We start from the raw sequence: 20,342 nt of genomic DNA on the forward strand, positions 1-20,342 counted from the left end.
TTATATTAATGTAACAAAGAATTGAATTGTGTAAAGTTTTTTAAGCAATAATCATAAATTGTTTTTGAGATATGGAGCGACATGTGAAAAACACACCACTGTTTTAGTTACAAAGTGTTGTAACTCAAAAAGTTTAATCTTATTTTCGCTAAAAAGTATACAGATCATTTGACCATCATAAGAAACAACTATATAAGTTTCATGGAATTTGGATAAGTGGTTCTCAAGTTATGGTGCGACATGTTTACGCCGGACAGACAGCCGGACAGACAGAGGGACGCTGGACATTTGTATATCATAATACGTCCCGTCAAGATTTTGACGGGCGTATAAAAATCCAACTACAATGACTCCATCCCCCGCAAGCTTGTGTAATATAACAACAATATTCATGCAATTACCAGATATTAATAATTCTTTTTAGCTGTTTACTGTTTCAATCTATGTATTGTAGTTTTAAAGATGAAAGACAACACATAAAAAGAAATACCATGTTATATAATAAAGTATGCCAGGTGAATGTTTCATCTACACTTGACTCATCAGTAACAATCAAATCAAAACAGTTTTAGAATAATAACGAATCAATGTAACCTATGTTCAGGTTCAATCAACCTTGAATTAAATTGTAATTGTAATTGGCAATATATTTTTATAAAAATTTCATTCACCACAATGACCATTTATACATGGGTTCTATTTGCTTTGACCAGATCTATATGGCAAACTACCTAAACCACCTAAGTCAAAGAATTCTACTAGAGGTTACCATTTTTCTCTCTACATAACAAAATAGTAAGCATACAGTTCATATATAACAAAATTCTATCAGATGATATATCTTGCAACTTAAATGATAATATCATAATCAAAATTCTTTGGATTTTACAAAGAATTAAATGATAAAGAGATTTTCTAATATGGAAGTTTGCCAGTAATGTACACCAGTCTTAAACCAATCAAAATCCTACCTCTCTATAACCTTTAGTATGCACCAATATTAGTATAAAGCCTACTAAGGTCAGTAGTACTGCCAATACCATGCATGTTCTGTGAATCTAAAATGTACCATAAACTGTCATGAGACAAAACACAACTAAAGCTTACAAAAAAAAATTTCAAATATGCTTAATTTTTTTCTCTAAATTCCCATTTAAGGGCAATAACTCCTATAAGAAGTCAATCCATGTTTTCATTTGTAGGGAATTTTTTAGAAAGTGTTGCTAATCATATTTTGCTGTTCACAATTGATACATATCTATTATTATAATAGTTTTCAAGTGATCCAGGGAGCACTCCATTTATGGGCAGTAACTCTTGTAATGATTCATCATCTAATTTTGGTTTTAATTGAAAATCGTTAGTCTGATATAATATGGTTAATGGACCGAAATATAATTCACATACTATATTCTAAATCATTCTTGATAACCCAAAATAAAGGCTTTGATGTCAAAGGGTTAAAAAGACAACTATGGCTCTATCAGTTAGGTTGCAGATAAAGGAACAATTCTAGACTAACAACCTACCTGAAACCAGATTTTCTGCTTCATGCATGAAGAATCTGACCAATGCTTCTTAAAGTGTCTGGCAAGTATGATTCCAATACTAGAGAATAATATCCAGGCTATTATCATCAGGCATCCTGTAAAAAGGTTCAAATAGTTGATGTCTAGGTGTTATTCAGGACTTTCAAAGAGAATATGAGCCCATATCCCCTTTGAAGCCAGAATAACAAATATATTATTGAGGAGTATCATGATTTAAGCACCAATTGCATTTATATCTTTCACTCCCGTATCAAATTTTAAGTTATCCTCTAGATGTCTTTTATTTATATTTGCTGTTGGGTTTCTTTCTCATTATTAAAGTATACTTATCCCAGATCTCCATTTATTCATAAATCAATTTTGTATTTATGTATATTCATAAAGAACTGCACCAGTTCTCAATTTGAAATGAAATACATGCTCTAATTGCTAACAGCCAAAAAACAGGTGGAAATTAATAATATGGCAGCATCAGTACTAATATTCATTACCATGAATCTTTATAACTGCAGATGTCTGTACTCCTCCTTCCACTTTACTGAATTCCTGGACATTTACTTTGGAAGAGGTGGCTTTTGGTGACTGCTCATGTTTTATTGGTGTACCTACATTGATAATGTAAAGTGCAATGACACTTATCCAATAAATACATCATAGACAATGAATGTTTTTCATTCATTATTAAACTAGGCTGTTAGTTTTCTTGTTTGAATTGTTTTACATTGTCATTTCAGGGCCTTTTATAGCTGACTAAGCAGTATGGGCTTTGCTGAAAGCCGTACGGTGACCTATAGTTGTTAATTTCTGTGTCACTTTGGTCTCTTGTGGAGAGTTGTCTCATTGGAAATCATACCGCACCTCCTTTTTTATATTAACTGTTTGTTTTCACGTTTGAATGGTTTTACATAAGTAATTTTTGGGGCCTTTTATAGCATGCTGTTAGGTGTGAGCCAAGGCTCTGTGTTGCAGACTGTACTTTGACCTATAATAGTTGACTTTTATAAATTGTGACTTGGATTGAGAGTTTTCTCATTCGCACTCATACCACATCTTCTTATATATATATATATATATACAACTCGTCTAAACATCAACCCAACAATGTTAGATCTGTAAATTTGCTTTCGCAAATTTTTGGTTCTTCCCTCGCCGGGATTCGAACCCATGCTACTGTGATATCGTGACACCAAATCGCCTGCACTGCAGCCGTCCCGCTAGACCACACGACCACCTGGGCTCTCAAAAAAGAGCTTTCGCTGGCCGTGTTACCTTTCCTCGTCAGTTTTAATCTAGCGGCGTACTACAGTACATGATATATGAGACATGAAGATGTTATTGTTACAGATCAGCTAAATTATCTATAGTAAAGGATCCTACAAATTAATGTAATATACAGTCACAGAAAATAATTATATTTATAAGTACGTCTGAGTCAGTGACAACTCTACAACAGATGTATCCATCGGATCGCCATCAATGATGGTGATACATGGCTGTGTACATAATGTATATACAACTTGTCTAAACATCAACCCAACAATGTTAGATCTGTAAATTTGCTTTCGCAAATTTTTGGTTCTTCCCTCGCCGGGATACGAAATATATATATATATACAACAAATGTTTACTGCTTTTTATTGTATATCAACATGTCATTATTTTTCCTGAACAGTCGAAAGAAAATAACATGTGTGTCTGGTCTACTGGGAACCACATGGAGGAAATAGCAGATGGTGCTAATATCAAGAGCAAAGATATATCTGGGAAAGACATATATAGTGACAAACATATCAAAAGACTGCAAATACTACAAAATTGTTATCCACATGGTGGTGTAAAGATTTTAATTTTGATTGTTTAACATTAATATATAGAAGATAATTTTGTGATCTGTAGATGTTATTTTTGTACATTTGAAGAAACAAAAAAAAAAACTACCAAAAGACAACATAGCAAACTAAAAACAGAGCACCACAAACCCCACAACAAACTGGGGGTGATCTCAGGTGCTCTGGAAGGGTAAGCAGATCATCCTGCTTCATATGTGGCACCTGTTGTTTTGCACGTGTAAGTACACAATTAGTAATAAGTCTAATTTAGTAGGTCACATTCAAAGAAACAAGGAAAGGATAGTGGTTAAGACAATCAGAACATAAATTCCCTTATCTTCTGTTTAATCCATTCAAGCAAGCTTTAAATTCCAAAGAGTTTGACTTGGTGTAATCCTTTACTGAATTATACCATATGTAGTAAACTGCTCAAGTTAAGTGTCATGTTTTTGTCGGTGTAAATCCATAGTGAAGAATTAAAGTAAGACCAGTTCACACTGGCATTTTTTTTTTATCGATCTAATTTGAATCGATCTAAATAAAACCAGTTAGCGTCCACATTATCTTTAATCATAACGATCTCTATCGTTCTAATCTGAACCACTGCGTTCACACTACAATTAAAAAACGCAATCGATCTAACCTTTTTACCCGTAAAACTGTAAACATTGTGTATAAATAGAACTGATTTATCAAATTCATGTGTTGATACATTGATACACACACTTGAAAACAAAATTGGATAAAGTTATTGTTTCTCTTGAATCACAAGTTAAAAATTTGATACTGGTATTATTGCAGTTTTCTCTAATTTTGAAAAAAAAATATTGGGAGCAACGAAGTTACAACACGATGCCGGAAATACTGCGGTTCCTGCAAAGAAAATAAATCAACATAAGAAAAGAAGACACAGATTTCGCAAATCTATGCTACGGCGAGTACAACATGTTTTCAGTTTGTTTTAAAGGTCTTTTACAGTGACTTGACTGTAAGTGTTGCTATCCACCAATTGCAACTTATTATGGCACCCTCAACGGAGTTGGGGTGACGTATTGTTATTCTACGTTTCTTTTTTTTCTTATTTTTATTATTCTTCCACACATTTTGTCCATCGTGTTTCTAAGAATTGAGTGATCCAATGTTGTTGGAACTATAACATAATGAGGACCCTCATTTGAAGTTGTGCATCTGACTCTGGAATTTTTTATGATGGCCGCCGTTTCCATGGAAACTACTAAAAAGTGAAAAATTTTCAAAATTCTAAATCCTTCGTTATAAGACATAGCTGGATGAAACTTTATGGTAATGTTCCCTAGTATGCCTAGATGTTGTGACAATATAAGGAAATTCCAAAATGGCCGCCATTGTCATGGAAACAGGGCAAATGTTTAACATTGAGCCTATGGAAAAATACATAAAAGCTGCATTTTCTTTAAGAATATTGCAAAGAGATCAATGAAACTGTATTGATATATAACATGACATATGGCAATGAGATGCCTGCTTTTAGAATTTTGGAATTATCTACTGTAACCATGGAAACAGTAGAAATATCAAAAATTTCAAAAAATTCAAAATGCTGCAAACTAGATGAAACTTTACAGAAATGATAACTGGCATAGGCAGAATTGCATTTTGGAGTTAAAATTTCAAAATGGCCGCCGTAACCATGGAAATTACTAAAATGTCAAAAATTTCAAAATGCTCCAAACTTAATAAAACTTTAGAAAAATCATAGTTTCCATGTGTAGATATGCTCTTTGACTTAGGAAATTTCAAAATGGCTGCCTTTATCCTGGCAATGGGGGGACGAGGGTGCCATCCGTTATTGCTAGCAATTACAAATCTAGGATAACAATGGAAATCACTTTAATATAAAAGTTAATTTGTGTGCATGTGTCAAACATATTTTGTGCTCATTAGAACACGGCTTTGTTTACAAAGCGTAATAAGGACGTCATATTAGAATCAATATTTTGACCAGTTGAACAATTTGGTTTAATAAACAAATTGCAATTTGGTCAAAATTTTGAATGAGTTGCAATTGCTGAATAGCAACACTAACTTTCAAGTCATTGTAACAGAGAAATATGGATTAAACAACGAACCTCTGAGATAGTTTTGCCGCTTTACATGTGCATACGTTATTTTCGATTTAATCGTACTAGTTTAAACCGATCTCTGCGTTCACATTTAAAGTAAGATCGGTTTACTTTAGATCGATTCAAACTAAACAAGAAGTAATTGTAACAGGATGCTGTTACGAAGTCTCCCAAACAAAGCTCCCATAACTCGCCATTCATATGTTCATTTGATTTGATTTTTTGTCCCAAGAATATATATGGCTTACGAGTAGGGATCTCCACCATTTACAAGTATTCAAACAGGAGGGGGTGGTGGTGACCCCCCAGGGAAGTTACCTACATTTCATTTGATTTGTTTTATTGTCCCCTACAAGAATATATATGGTTTTAGGGTGGGGATCTGGACCGTTTACAAGATAATAGCACATTCTCAAATTGAACAGGGTGGGGCGACCCCCAGGAACTTCCCTTTAATTTCATTTCATTTGTTTTATTGTCCCCTACAAGAATATATATGGTTTAGGGGTGGGGATGTTGACCGTTCACAAGTTTTCAAACAAGAGGGGGTGGGGTGACCCCCTCCAGACTTCCCTTTTATTTCATTTCATTTGTTTTATTGTCCCCTACAAGAATATATATGGTTTAGGGGTGGGGATCTGGACCGCTTAAAAGATAATAGTACATTCTCAAATTGAACGGGGTGGGGGTGACCCCCAGGAACTTCCATTTAATTTCATGTGATTTGTTTTATTGTCCCATACAAGAATATGTATGGTTTAGGGGTGGGGATGTTGACCGTTTACAAGTTTTCAAACAAGAGGGGGTGGGGTGACCCCCTAGGGACTTCCCTCTTATTTCATTTCATTTGTTTTATTGTCCCCTAAAAGAATATATATGGTTTAGGGGTGGGGATCTGGACCATTTACAAGATAATAGCATATTATGAAATTGAACGGGGTGGTAATGACCCCCGGGGACCTCCCTTTAATTGCATTTGATTTGTTTTATTGTCCCAATCAGGAATATATATGGTTTAGGGGTGGGGATCTGGATCGGTTACAAGATATAAGCATATTCTCAAATTGAAGGGGGTGGGGATGAACTCCCAGGGACTCCCCCTATATTTCATATGATTTGTTTTATTGTCCTATAATCATTTCTGAAGACTGCATGTATCTACCACTTACAGTTTTCAAGTTATATTCATTTGAAATTTTTAGAAAATAAAATCCCGTAGGGTTCTATAGTAAAACCCTCCCTTCTTTCTACCCCCCAAAATAGCCCTTAATAGACCCCAATGCACAAACGAAAGATTGATGGCTCACCTAGACATATTAGTCTACCATTTTACGAAATCCTAAGTCAATCTGACAAGCGGTTTTGGAGAAACGCTGCGGACAAGTTCATTTTTTAAAGTGGCGGAAGAGGAAGAGGAAGAGGAAGAAGAACTAGATTTGTAATTGCTAGCAATAACGGATGGCACCCTCGTCCCCCCATTGCCAGGATAAAGGCAGCCATTTTGAAATTTCCTAAGTCAAAGAGCATATCTACACATGGAAACTATGATTTTTCTAAAGTTTTATTAAGTTTGGAGCATTTTGAAATTTTTGACATTTTAGTAATTTCCATGGTTACGGCGGCCATTTTGAAATTTTAACTCCAAAATGCAATTCTGCCTATGCCAGTTATCATTTCTGTAAAGTTTCATCTAGTTTGCAGCATTTTGAATTTTTTGAAATTTTTGATATTTCTACTGTTTCCATGGTTACAGTAGATAATTCCAAAATTCTAAAAGCAGGCATCTCATTGCCATATGTCATGTTATATATCAATACAGTTTCATTGATCTCTTTGCAATATTCTTAAAGAAAATGCAGCTTTTATGTATTTTTCCATAGGCTCAATGTTAAACATTTGCCCTGTTTCCATGACAATGGCGGCCATTTTGGAATTTCCTTATATTGTCACAACATCTAGGCATACTAGGGAACATTACCATAAAGTTTCATCCAGCTATGTCTTATAACGAAGGATTTAGAATTTTGAAAATTTTTCACTTTTTAGTAGTTTCCATGGAAACGGCGGCCATCATAAAAAATTCCAGAGTCAGATGCACAACTTCAAATGAGGGTCCTCATTATGTTATAGTTCCAACAACATTGGATCACTCAATTCTTAGAAACACGATGGACAAAATGTGTGGAAGAATAATAAAAATAAGAAAAAAAAGAAACGTAGAATAACAATACGTCACCCCAACTCCGTTGAGGGTGCCATAATAATAAAAATAATAAGAACTGACCAAAAACAATAAGTCTCCAAACTTTGTTTGGGAGACTTAACTACCTCTTTTGGTGTTTTAGTTTAGACCGATTGAAGATCGATTCAAAGCGTACACATTTGCCCTTAAACCGATCTAAAGTGAACCGGTCTAGTTTAAATTGATAAAAATGTCCAAGTGTGAACGGGGTCTAACAGGTTCATAGCTACAAGTGGAGTCTGGTATAAAATCCTGTCCTAAATATGTAAACATTACTGCTGCTTTCTGATGCAGTATATCAAACTTTGAATTTTAGTTCCTATAATGATATCAGAAATGGAAAGTCATTTAATTTATATATCTAAGTGTTTTTCTAGAAGAAAAAAATGGTTCATCATTACCAGAAAAAGTAGATGGTTATGTCTCTACTTTATATTTGTATTTAAAATTTATACTATGTTAATTTATTTGTATATGTCTCTGTATCATTGTAATTTGGTTTATGAAAATAAAGATATATATGTCAAGAGTTTGACTGTAAACAGTCAAAATGTAAGCTTACCTGATATAATTGGTCCATTTCCCATGAGAACATACCACTGACTATTTAAGTCATAAACTTGGGGATCTGTTGAATTAATTGCTCGCTGTAGACTACATCTCATAACATTTCCCGTCACAGTTAATGATGCATCCTTTATCAAAGAAGATTTCCCATTCTAACAAAAAAAAAAAAAAATACATGATTAACAAATATACCAATTTCAACATTGGTAAATTTATAAAACAAAGTTTGATAAAATGTGTCATTACGATACAGACCAATTCACAAATTCTAATGGAATAATAATTCAATTATTAATATAAAATAATTCTTATATTTATTTTTGCTTATCTCTTCACAAAGTAAGTTTCAAATATTGTGACATACAAAAAAGTTTTGAATTCAAACTGATGTTTGACCAAATTTTTCACAATGTGAAAAGCATGAGAAACCTGAAAAATAAAATAATTTTCATATTGATGCCATGATAAGAACACAACATAAGCAAATTTTAAAGAAAGACCTATTTCCTATATGGCCATTGTTTTAATAATTTTGTATTTTTATAATGGCAATTAATTCCAAATTTGAAATATAAGTGTAAAACAGGGGTCATATAAGGACCTTATCAATCCACACTTTCTGTCAGTGTTGCATGAGGTAGTGGAAACAGCCATTGTTTATCATAATAGAAGTTATAGAAGTAGGTACCAGAATAGATTATAAGTTGATCAATTCACTTTAGCTTGGTGGCAATTGGAAATTACTGGAACTTTCCTTCTTTTCTTAATCATTTTCAGTTCCTGAATTTCCAAACCAGGATAAAAAGGGGTGTGTGTGTTCCAACCATATGTCCCCATTCAAATGCATTGATCGTCCCAAAAAAGTGGGGTCCAACCGCCGGATCTGCCACTGGGTCTTTAAATCTAACTAATCACATCATGAGCATTTCTTAAGACTGACAAAACAAACTTTTAAGGTATTGAACTCCTGCATATGACCAAAACAAAATTAAATATCAATAAATAAAAGAAGCTATAAAAACAAATATTCTTTATAACTTTGCTGAAATATGATGCTTTTGCAGTGTTATAAAACAAGGAAAGGGTAACTATTAGAAGATCATACCATACTCTAAGACACCTTTAAGTAAAATATAAGAAGATCATACCATTCTCTTAGACACCTTTATTGTCAAGTTTTACTTACTACAGTCAAGTCCTTAAATGTATAGCCATCATTATATCCCATTACAAAGGAATCACCACTGGTCTTATGTTCACACATAATTACACTAGTTGCTCCCTGTAAATAAAAACAAACAAATGTACAGGTTGATATTTACATCTAGGGTGGAACATATGGTGATGAAATGTGTTTTTTCTCGTATCTTAAATATGTTTGAATGAGTACATCAAATCTTAATGATTTTTTAATTTCTTTAGGTAGGACACCACAGTAAGGTGTATAGTTTTGCATTTTGGCCCCTGTGGATTTTTAAAATATGCTAGCTAGTGTGCAATAACATTCATTTTTGGATAGTTGAAGATTAAAATAGCCATTAATCCACATTACTAGTCCCCCCCCCCCCCCCCCCAATCCTCCCTATATATTGCTCCTTATTGATTTTAGGGACTATGTTGCGAATTAGCAATCTGGAAATAGCATCAGCTAAAACATTTTGCTTCCCAGGCAAATGAATTGCGACCAGATGAAAATTATTAGCAGCAGATAGCCAAAACAATTCACACAAAAAGGACATCAAAAGTTTGTTCCTTGAGGTACACATTTTGATACAGGCAACAGTTGATGCATTATCACAATAAATATATACACGCCTATTTTGCCAGCACTTAGCCCAATGTTTGACTGCCAAAGCCACTGCAAGTGCCTCTTGCTTATTTATATGCAAAGATTGTGCAAATGGGAAATCCTCTTTCCAATTGACATAATACCAATCAGTAACCAAAAACCCACCTGCACCTGTATTGCAAGCATCTGTGTAAACTGAGGTAACAGGGTCAGTATTTAGTAAGACAGATTTCCAATTAAAAGTTGCCATAAAATTGTACCACCAATGGATATCATGCAAAATATTGCTGCCTAAGCGCATTTTGTGCCTGTCATGCTTGAGCTGCATTATGCTGTCAATGATTCTCCAGAGAAAAACTCTCCCGCCGTGAACCACTGACGAAGCCCAGTTTAGCTTGCCAGCCAGGAACTGCAATTGTTCCTTAGAAACATGCTTGCGCTGCTGAAAACTTGCTAGTTCTCCTCTTAATTCATTAAGTTTTTTAATAGGTAATCTTAATTCCAATGTTGTGGAGTCTATCTCCACGCCTAAAAATACTAATTTCTGGCAAGGGTCAACAACCTTGGACCAACTAATAGAAAACCTAACTAGCGCAGCAAGTAAATTAAAATCCTAAGTGCATGTGCACAGCGCTGCTTAGTTTTTTTCGCAAATGAAAAAATCATCCAAATAAGCTATAATGGTAAAACCTCTGTGTGACATCATGCGCCGGATAGCCTGTGATAGCCTATGAAAGATACCTGATGCAAGTTTTGAACCAAAGGGTAATTTTTTATCAATAAAGGTGTGGGTCTGACCATCAGGAAAAGTCCACCGTAAACCAGTGACCTGTTGACTATGAGAACTAATGCTAACAGATCTATAAGCCAATTTTAAATCAACTTTGGCCATGAAACAATTTTTTGTGACTAATTTTGCTGCATCATCAACAGAATTAAACTTTTGTTTTTCTACATCCCCTGCAAAATCATTTACAGCAGATCCAAGTGGTCTGCTGCAGTCATGAATTATCCTTACACCCCCAACAAATTTTGAATAATACCTAACGGGCTAATAATTTTAGGTGTAGACTTAACAAACTCATAATTTCCATTTTCAATTTCAGTCAAAATCTGTTGATGAGCTTTTTTATATCAAGGACTTGACGGATTAGCTGAAGGGTAATTCAAATGCAGTGTTAATTTTGATTGGTTAATTAGGATAATCTGGAAAAGCAATTAGTAAACGAGATTTCACATGCAGCAGCAACTGGGAAACCCCCAAGCTGATTGGACCAAATAGCAGACAGGGATTATCCCAATTAAAAATTATATGTACAGGCATTGCACAAAAACGTATTGTGTATTAATAATCTATCTATACAAAATAGTTCCATCATAGTGGGTTTATAAGAACATCAAGACAATGTAATGTATGTAATTTGGGCTATTTTCTGTATGACAGTCCATATTTTCAGATCCATAACAAACATTGGTCCGGAAATTATTGTCATGTTAATTTCTACTTTTTGTCACACAAACATTGTGATTAATTTAACAGAAAAATAGTAAATAAACACCCCTTTTTTATTTGATCATTTGGTAGATTAATATCAACAGTTTCAGAAAAGGTATCACTCAAAGGACTTGAAATTCTAGCTTGAACCAAATTTAAGGAAATATGAGATATTTTTATCATCCTTTAATCAATATTTTATTGTAAAAAAAATGCGGGATGTTGCCATGGATACACAAAAAAGGAATTTTATTTCACCATTCTAACTTTAGAAAAAAAAATCTATGGAAGATACTGATTACATACATATGCACATGTATGACACACACAGTTGGATTAACATATTAGAAAGCCAGGAATAGAAGAAAATTAGATATTCTATGGTTCAATTTTATTTTTAGTTTCTAACTGTGGAGTGCAACTAAGTTTAAATACATAAATATTACAAATGGTCATGATTTACATTGAGAATGTTGTTGCCAATCCCAATTGACAGCAGCAATTAATTTTATTCCTTTTATACTGTATAGATGATTGTTTGCAAAGAATTTATTTTCCTAGAGATAAAATTGGTTTTTTTTCCACTTATATAGTGTATACTATGTCCATATTTTAAATCAATAAGGTTAAAATTATTTTGCAAAAAAGCCTTTTAAATGTGAAAGTCACAATACCATTTCTTGATCTCCAGAAAATCCTATAGCTATCCATCTGTTGTCTGTGGTAGATGCTATTTCTTCTGCTATCTCAAATAGAATGTAATCTCCATTTTTTTGCCATGTGACCAGTGATGAACACGATGAACCAGAACATGTAGGAAAACATCCTTTAGTTATACCACACTCTGGATCCAGCGTAATCTTATCTGGAGACTGAAAATTTAAAAGGTGATCTCAATACATGTTATAAAACTAAACTTAATTAGGAAGGCATTGTAAAATATATGATTTGAAGTTTATTATATCTTCATTTCTATTTGTTATGATTTTTCTGCAAAAAAGTTATAATTGAATCAGTCTGAGTCATATGATATTACCCTTAAATTACTTGAGTTCAATCAAAGCAACTTGGGTTTCAACACATTACATTATTCAACCCATTCCATTTTTTATCTTGAATAAAACCAAATTTAATAATATTCTGAGAAAATTGATACAGTTTGTCCCTCCACCAAGTCAGGCTATCTGGATCAAGCATTGCAGTTCATTGTTATAAGGAATCAGGTGATTTGTTTTGTCTATTGTGCTTCCTCTGCTGTTTAATATTTAATAATAAGTAGATAGATAGATAGTTTATTCTCTAAAACCATGCAAGTATAAAGGTTACTGAGAAGTTCAAAAATAATATACATAAAAATAAAAATACATTAAAAATGCATAAAATTCAAAATTTTCGGATGAGATAACACATAAGAAAAATATGTTGTTACTTGTGTAGATGGACTTGTTGAGTCAGGACTGGTGGTTGGTCCAGCAGTGGTTACTGTAGTGATGTTAATAAAGTTTTCTTTAGATGAAGTTGATTTTGGTTCAACCTCATGATGAGCTGGATAACCTGAAAAAAAGGTAGAATTCATCATCATTGTTGCATTGATATAAATTTTTTTTTATTATAAACCTTAACTTTGGAATCATGATTAAATCAGGATGGTTAACTTTAGAAATGTTCACTTAATAAAATGGCATTAATGCTAGAATTGAAATAAAGTAGCACATTCTACCAAAATGTATTCAACTGAAAATATCTTAAATCTTTTATTTAAACCATCAATCAGCATAGGAAATTAAATTGACTTTTTAGACAAATATCAAAAATCAGTTTATTAATCTAGCATTATAATGAGTAGCAGTAAACTAGTGATTTCAATTAAAAGTTGCTCATCTTTCTACATTTTTTTTTAAATGGTCAATGGTAAAGGGAACAATATATTTCATGTATTTTGTCTGTACCTTGACCTATAATGGTTTACTTTTATAAATTGTTACTTGGATGGAGAGTTGTCTCATTGGCATTCACACCACATCTTCCTACATCTAATAACTCCTCAAGGGGTCAAATGACGCTTTTGATCATATTATCTTTTGTAGATCTTACCAAAAAACGTACCTGCGGTTATAGGTCCATTTGCCATCAGAATGAACCATTTATTGTTCAGATCAAATACTTCAGGATCTGCTGAATTAATTGTTCTACGAAGAGTACATCTCATAACTTTCCCAGAAACAGTGAGGGATGCATTACTGATCATTTTTGATGACATATTCTGTAAAGGAAAATAACTATTGCTGTCTTGTTATGGAACAAATTTAAAGGTAAATCTTTAACATATCATTTCATTATAAAGCCAATATCTATCAAATGAAAATATAAAACAAAGATATATTAATACAACTCCTGTACATATAGAAGTAGAATCATACCTGTCAACTGACCCGTATTCTGCGGGTGTGAGCCCAGATTTTCTCAATTTTGAGGGATCACCCGGAACACCCGCCGGGTCATTGAAATAACCCGGGAATTCCGAAAATGACCCGATTTCACCTGTATTTCTTAGCCTTGAGATTGATTTCATAAGTAATATTCCTTTGAAATACCGGCAAATTCGTAATTCTTCCATGAACAGGAAGTTCATCTAGCTATGTAAACTGTCAAATTAAGTGACCCATTAAGTGCATGGCTTCACTTGACAGCTTTGGTGTCAAACACACTGTTAATTAACACCAATTACCTTAGCTTTAGGTCGTAAATAAATTGCACCATGGTTTACAAACTGAACTAGAGTTACTTCCCCTTATTTGTTACCATTCAAAATTATTCCTTATATTTACGTTTTATGGGTGAAAAAGATTAAATCATAAAAATATAAAATTCAAATACATATTGAAAAATAACTTATCATTATTTTTATACCTTTATACTATTTTTTTTAAAAGTTGAAAAATATTTTTTACATTTATACTTCTTTAAACTGTATTACATGTACTATATATTATCATAGTCTAATTTCTTTGTTAAATACAAAAAGTTATAGTTAAAGGCTACATAGTCAATAGTCTCAAACATATATAAGAAGTACATTAAATTCTAGTGTTTGATGATTGTAGTATTTTTTCTCAAAAAGTAAAGCACATAAGATTGAGTGACACAAATTTATAAAAATCTTTGAAAGTGCTATGAAATAAATTTAATAAGATTTAAAATGACTTAACAAAGTGAACATGCAATGATGTTTTGGTATCTTTGATATACATTATAAGAAATTGTACCATAAATACTGAAATTCAGCTCGAAAAAGTTTGTACACGTTATGACCTGAGATTTGATTCTTCAATGCAGGTCATGACCTGCATTTTCATCGTCACAGGTTGACAGGTATGGTAGAATACACTAAGCAAATATTATAATTCAACAGTTAATAATTTTTATTGACATTAGATGTTGTTTTTTATTTGCATCATACTCATCTTCATTTGAAACAAAAAAGACAACATGCAATGTCAACCTTCATACAAAAGTCAAATTGCAAGAAAGGTTATAATGGATATCTTAATCCCTTTTTTTTTTTTAGAAAATTAGGGTTATTTTTGTAGTACCTGTGTCCCAAAGGTCAGATTTTTCTTATAAGACTTTTTTAAACATGAATTATATGTAAAAACCAAAGAATGAAGGATAGGTATGGCCACTCAATGTCACAGATTTTATCAATATTTGCCATATCTACTCCATAGAAAACCAAATAATTAAATACTACCATAGATGACAAAAATATGTCTCAGTTGCCTTGGAAACCATCAAGCATATTTTGGCTTTGTATACAAACAAGTAAATTTTGTCTACCTTGACCTCAAATTAAAAACAAACAATGTCAGTACAAAAATGGTGGTTTATTTTCATTTTACATTACTAGATATATATTTAAACAATTAAAATTGCTTTTTGATAAAAAAAAAAAAGTATTTAATGAATATTGCTACAGAATTTGTCAGTTGGCATTTTGCCCAAAAAAACATATTTTTACTAAAATTTATCATTTTTTTTTTACAATTTTGCCCAGTACATACAAATATGGGCAATTGCACAAAAAGATCTTCAAGGCTATGAGTGTTCATACACACACAAACATTTATGGAAAAATGTTGCGTCTAAGTACAGTGATTGCTTGAAAAATGCATATTTAAGCACTTTTCTGTAAACAAAAATTCTGAAAAAAACCCAACAAAGTAACAATTAATGCGTATATTTTTGAACACATTACTTCATTTATATAATAAAACAGTTTATTGTGAATAATAAAGTTTAAAACTAATTATAAAAAGATAATTTGGCAGACATGTAGAAAAGGTGATACATGTTAGATTCAGGATATATCTGGTTTCTATGAAGTAAAAGTTAAACTTGAGGTAAAATATTTAAAAAGCTGTGAAAATTGCTAAATTTTTAATTGGTGGTTTGACATCTTTTCATAATACATTTTGAACCAACTTTTGACTCTGGATTCAAAAAATTCAAAAAATTCGGTGAAAGAGAAATATATTTAAATACTTTTTGAGCCAGGTTACCTTTTCTGTGGTAGTAAATCCTGGTACTCAATCATGTATAAGACAACTAAAAGAAGTAAAACCAAGCGAACAATCAGCATAATTTAGAGGGGGAATGTTGTGTATATTTTCTGTACATGACAAAATCATTAGAAAACAGTAAACTTTCACCCAAATTTGCACGGATTATTTGATTGATTTTAATTCTTTTGATTGCTCTTACCTGACAAGAGTACTAGGATTTCTTACAACAAATTAGATTATCTGTTGAAAAATCATATAATCAGCAGTCAAAAGTCAGTAAATTGATAAAAGGCTATTGTGGGGATAACTATCCAACCTGGAGGAGATTTGATACACCTTGTCAGGAAACTGATTATCAAGGGGATTGAAACCTCTTTAGGGAAACTTGTTATTAGAGCAAACTCCTTGACACCAACAGGAATTTTAGGACCAAATGACATCTGAACCCGGTCTTCCAAAACGGTCATATATTCCGGTCATTTGTATAATGTCCAGTAAAAGTCTGGCTAGGCAAAGCATGGAACAGTCATCTACTTTTTAGTTTTCAGTCATTTTAACATAATTCACGATCTTTTTGACCCAAACTTTTGCCTTTAACATCCACACATTTCCGGTCATAAAAGTGACATGATGCTTAATTACTATCAAAACAACCCCTTCTTTAATTCTTTCTAATTTTAATCAAGGCTAATTAGTTGTTGGACAGCTGAAATCTACCTGTTCAGGTGACAGGTAAACTATTTTCAGTACTGGACATCATATAAATTGATCGGTCTATTTACAATTATTTTCTTACATTTCAGCAGTTTGTATCTTATTGATTTAGTCCAAAAGAAATTAGTTTATCAACATGATTAGATGCAAAATTTAAAAAAGGTTTTAAATGAAAAATCATCAGAACTACGTTGTATGAACTAGAACACGTGTGTGCACTAGGGAAATTTAATCATGCATCCTACATTTCTTCAAAAATGCTAAAATTATCATTGATACCTGTATCTAACTCTCATTTCAAGTGTTTTGTTGAAGAAATAACTTGGAAAGAGCTTCTTCACTCAGTCGTGCTTTCGAAATGAACACGGATTTTACGTATCCGTTTATGGTCCATGATTTACATGTTTGTGTGGGTTCGTGGTCTAGTGATTAAGACCGATGGCTACAGTACTGAAGGTCCCAAGTTCAATTCTCACTCGAGATGTCAAATTTTCAGTACATCAGCAGGGTGATTTTCACCCTCCCAAACACATCTCTGGTATCCAGACCGGAGTTAAAACTAGATTGGATACTTCAGGGGCCTCGGTAGGTCAAAGTTGTTCCCAGCATGACCTGGAGATCAATCGTCTGAAATCTCTTCCGGTTGTCTGTTCCCGCCACAAGCCCGGTGGTTTTCTCAGAGTACTTCAGCTTCCTCCACCATAATAAAAGACTTCCCGGTGTCCTACACACTCCCTTGGGCGGTGTTGGGTGGGGATTGTTCTGGTGGTGGGATAATATTGTAAAGGACACATCTCCATTAATCATTAGGGAGTGTACATGGATCCGCTGTACCCTTGCAGTCAATCAAGGGGTGCGTCTCAAATAGAAGAATCTCGAAGTACATACATACATTGTCAATATAAAAAAAGATGTGGTATGATTGCCAATGAGACAACTATCAACAAAAGACCAAAATGACACAGACATTAACAACTATAGGTCACCGTACAGCCTTCAACAATGAGCAAAGCCCATACCGCATAGTAAGCTATAAAAGGCCCTAATAAGACAATGTAAAACAATTCAAACGAGAAAACTAACGGCCTTATTTATGTAAAAAAATGAACGAAAAACAAATATGTAACATACAAACAAACGACAACCACTGAATTACAGGCTCCTGACTTGGGACAGGCACATACATAAATAATGTGGCAGGGTTAAACATGTTAGCAGGATCCCAACCTCCCCCTAACCTGGGACAGTGGTATAACAGTACAACATAAGAACGAACTATAAAAATCAGTTGAAAAAGGCTCAACTCATCAGATGGACAAAAATACAAGTGGACGTGGTCAAGTCAACATCCAGTTTTACAGTGAGTTGACTATGGGTGCTACCGTTTACCTGTAGCTATTGTTCAACCAGATTTAAACATTGACAATACAATAGGGACATTTAAATTTACAAGTTGGTTTGGTAGATTTAAATCTACCTTGATGCTACCTGTACAGTTTTTTATTCACCTAACCAAAACTTTCGACTTGCTTTTTTCCTGAAATATTTCTTATCCTATCACGTCACCTGTTCAATTGTTACTGTTGTAGTATAACTGAAATAGTTTTTTTTTAAACTTATAATTTTGTTTTATATGGCATCAAGGCTTCAATTTTTATCTTTGTTGAATAACATAATATGACCACTTATATTTGATAACTAGACACAAACTTATTTCATGTTCTTACATTAACTAAACACTGTCAATTTGATAAAAAAAAAATCCTTTTCTCACGTTTTTTTTTATTAGAGAATCCTAAAACAGGTAAAGAAATTAACATTGTTATTAGTCTTTTTGTTATGGAAACGGATGTTTTCCCTGAAATAATTAATCATTCAAATGCCCAAAAAACGCAACATTTAGACGGAAAAAGAGATTTTTTTTTACTGTCATTTAAAATTTTAGAAGATCAATACTATATGTTTTTATAAGGGAATTTAATTGCATGTCATATAATTCACTACATTCCTCTTTAATGTTTTCATAGCCAAATACCATCAGTGCTTAGATTTCTTGTATATTGTTGAAAAAAACTTTTCAATATCTCTTTGGCTTTTTAATGGGAAATAACTCAAAAAAAATTGTTTTTGACATGTTCCTTATACAAATTAAAGAACCTTAGTGAGCACGCTCACATACCCCACGTCCCCACATTGTCATTGGAGAAATTAAATAAGTATAAGAAAAAACATTGAATAATAATTTCCTGTCAATATACATAGTATGTCCTTATTATCTACAAAATTTCATGAAATTCTGTTGTGTGTTTTCAGAGGAGTTGCGATGACAAACTGTTGCAGTAGTACATTAAAGTAAATAAGTTCAAAGGGGCATAACTCCTAGAAAAAAAATTGAATCGCAATTTCCCTGTCGATATGCACAACTACATAGTATGTCCTTATTATCTGAAAAGGTTTCGTGAAATTCTGTTGTGTGGTTTGAGAGGAGTTGCGATGACAAACTGTTGCAGTAATGCATTAAAGTAAATAAGTTCAAAGGGGCGTAACTCCTAGAAAAAAAATTGAATTGCAATTTCCTGTCGATATGCACAACTACATAGTATGTCCTTATTATCTGAAAAGGTTTCGTGAAATTCTGTTGTGTGGTTTGAGAGGAGTTGCGATGACAAACTGTTGCAGTAATACATTAAAGTAAATAAGTTCAAAGGGGCGTAACTCCTAGAAAAAAAATTGTATCGCAATTTCCCGTCGATATGCACAACTACATAGTATGTCCTTATTATCTGAAAAGGTTTCGTGAAATTCTGTAGTGTGGTTTGAGAGGAGTTGCGATGACAAACTGTTGCAGTAATACATTAAAGTAAATAAGTTCAAAGGGGCGTTACTCCTAGAAAAAAAATTGAATCGCAATTTCCCGTCGATATGCACAACTACATAGTATGTCCATATTATCTGAAAAGGTTTCGTGAAATTCTGTTGTGTGGTTTGAGAGGATTTGCGATGACAAACTGTTGCAGTAATACATTAAAGTAAATAAGTTCAAAGGGGCGTAACTCCTAGAAAAAAAATTGAATCGCAATTTCCCGTCGATATGCACAACTACATAGTATGTCCTTATTATCTGAAAAGGTTTCGTGAAATTCTGTTGTGTGGTTTGAGAGGAGTTGCGATGACAAGAAACAGGACTGACGGACTGGCGGACGGACGGACTGACGGACAGACGGTCGGACTGACGGGTCAAAAACATTATACCCTCCGCAACTTCGTTGCGTGGGGTATAATTATTAATGTATATTCATATTGAAATATCAAAAACATATTTGAATGAACTATTTTATTTACTCTACATATTTTATATCTCATCCAGTATTCCATTTTCTTTATCTGAAATTATTTATAACATTTTTCTAATTTTATGAACATGATGAAAGTTTTCGAATATTTGTTCATGCTTTTGACTATATATCTAGATTTTCTCTCTATATCAATATT

General features: G+C 33.0%; 2 protein-coding genes across 2 annotated transcripts in view; both read right to left on the reverse strand.

Annotated features, from left to right (window-relative positions):
- The window catches only part of LOC139492241 (uncharacterized), a 97,846-nt gene that overhangs the window by 13,596 nt on the left and 63,908 nt on the right, over positions 1-20,342 (reverse strand). Inside the window, exons 28-35 of the mRNA XM_071280428.1 lie at positions 13,681-13,837; positions 13,004-13,128; positions 12,249-12,446; positions 9,477-9,572; positions 8,286-8,442; positions 2,042-2,155; positions 1,530-1,645; positions 972-1,058 (exon numbers count right to left, since the gene is read on the reverse strand). Coding sequence (XP_071136529.1) covers positions 972-1,058; positions 1,530-1,645; positions 2,042-2,155; positions 8,286-8,442; positions 9,477-9,572; positions 12,249-12,446; positions 13,004-13,128; positions 13,681-13,837 — 1,050 coding nt within the window. The remainder of the gene's footprint in view (positions 1-971; positions 1,059-1,529; positions 1,646-2,041; positions 2,156-8,285; positions 8,443-9,476; positions 9,573-12,248; positions 12,447-13,003; positions 13,129-13,680; positions 13,838-20,342) is intronic.
- On the reverse strand, positions 9,615-10,971 carry LOC139492118 (uncharacterized). The gene is given in 2 exon segments (XM_071280258.1): positions 9,615-9,657; positions 9,920-10,971. Coding segments are annotated over 2 exon segments (1,095 nt in total).

Source organism: Mytilus edulis, chromosome 10, assembly GCF_963676685.1.
Source record: "Mytilus edulis chromosome 10, xbMytEdul2.2, whole genome shotgun sequence".
Classification (NCBI taxonomy): Eukaryota; Metazoa; Mollusca; class Bivalvia; order Mytilida; family Mytilidae; genus Mytilus; species Mytilus edulis.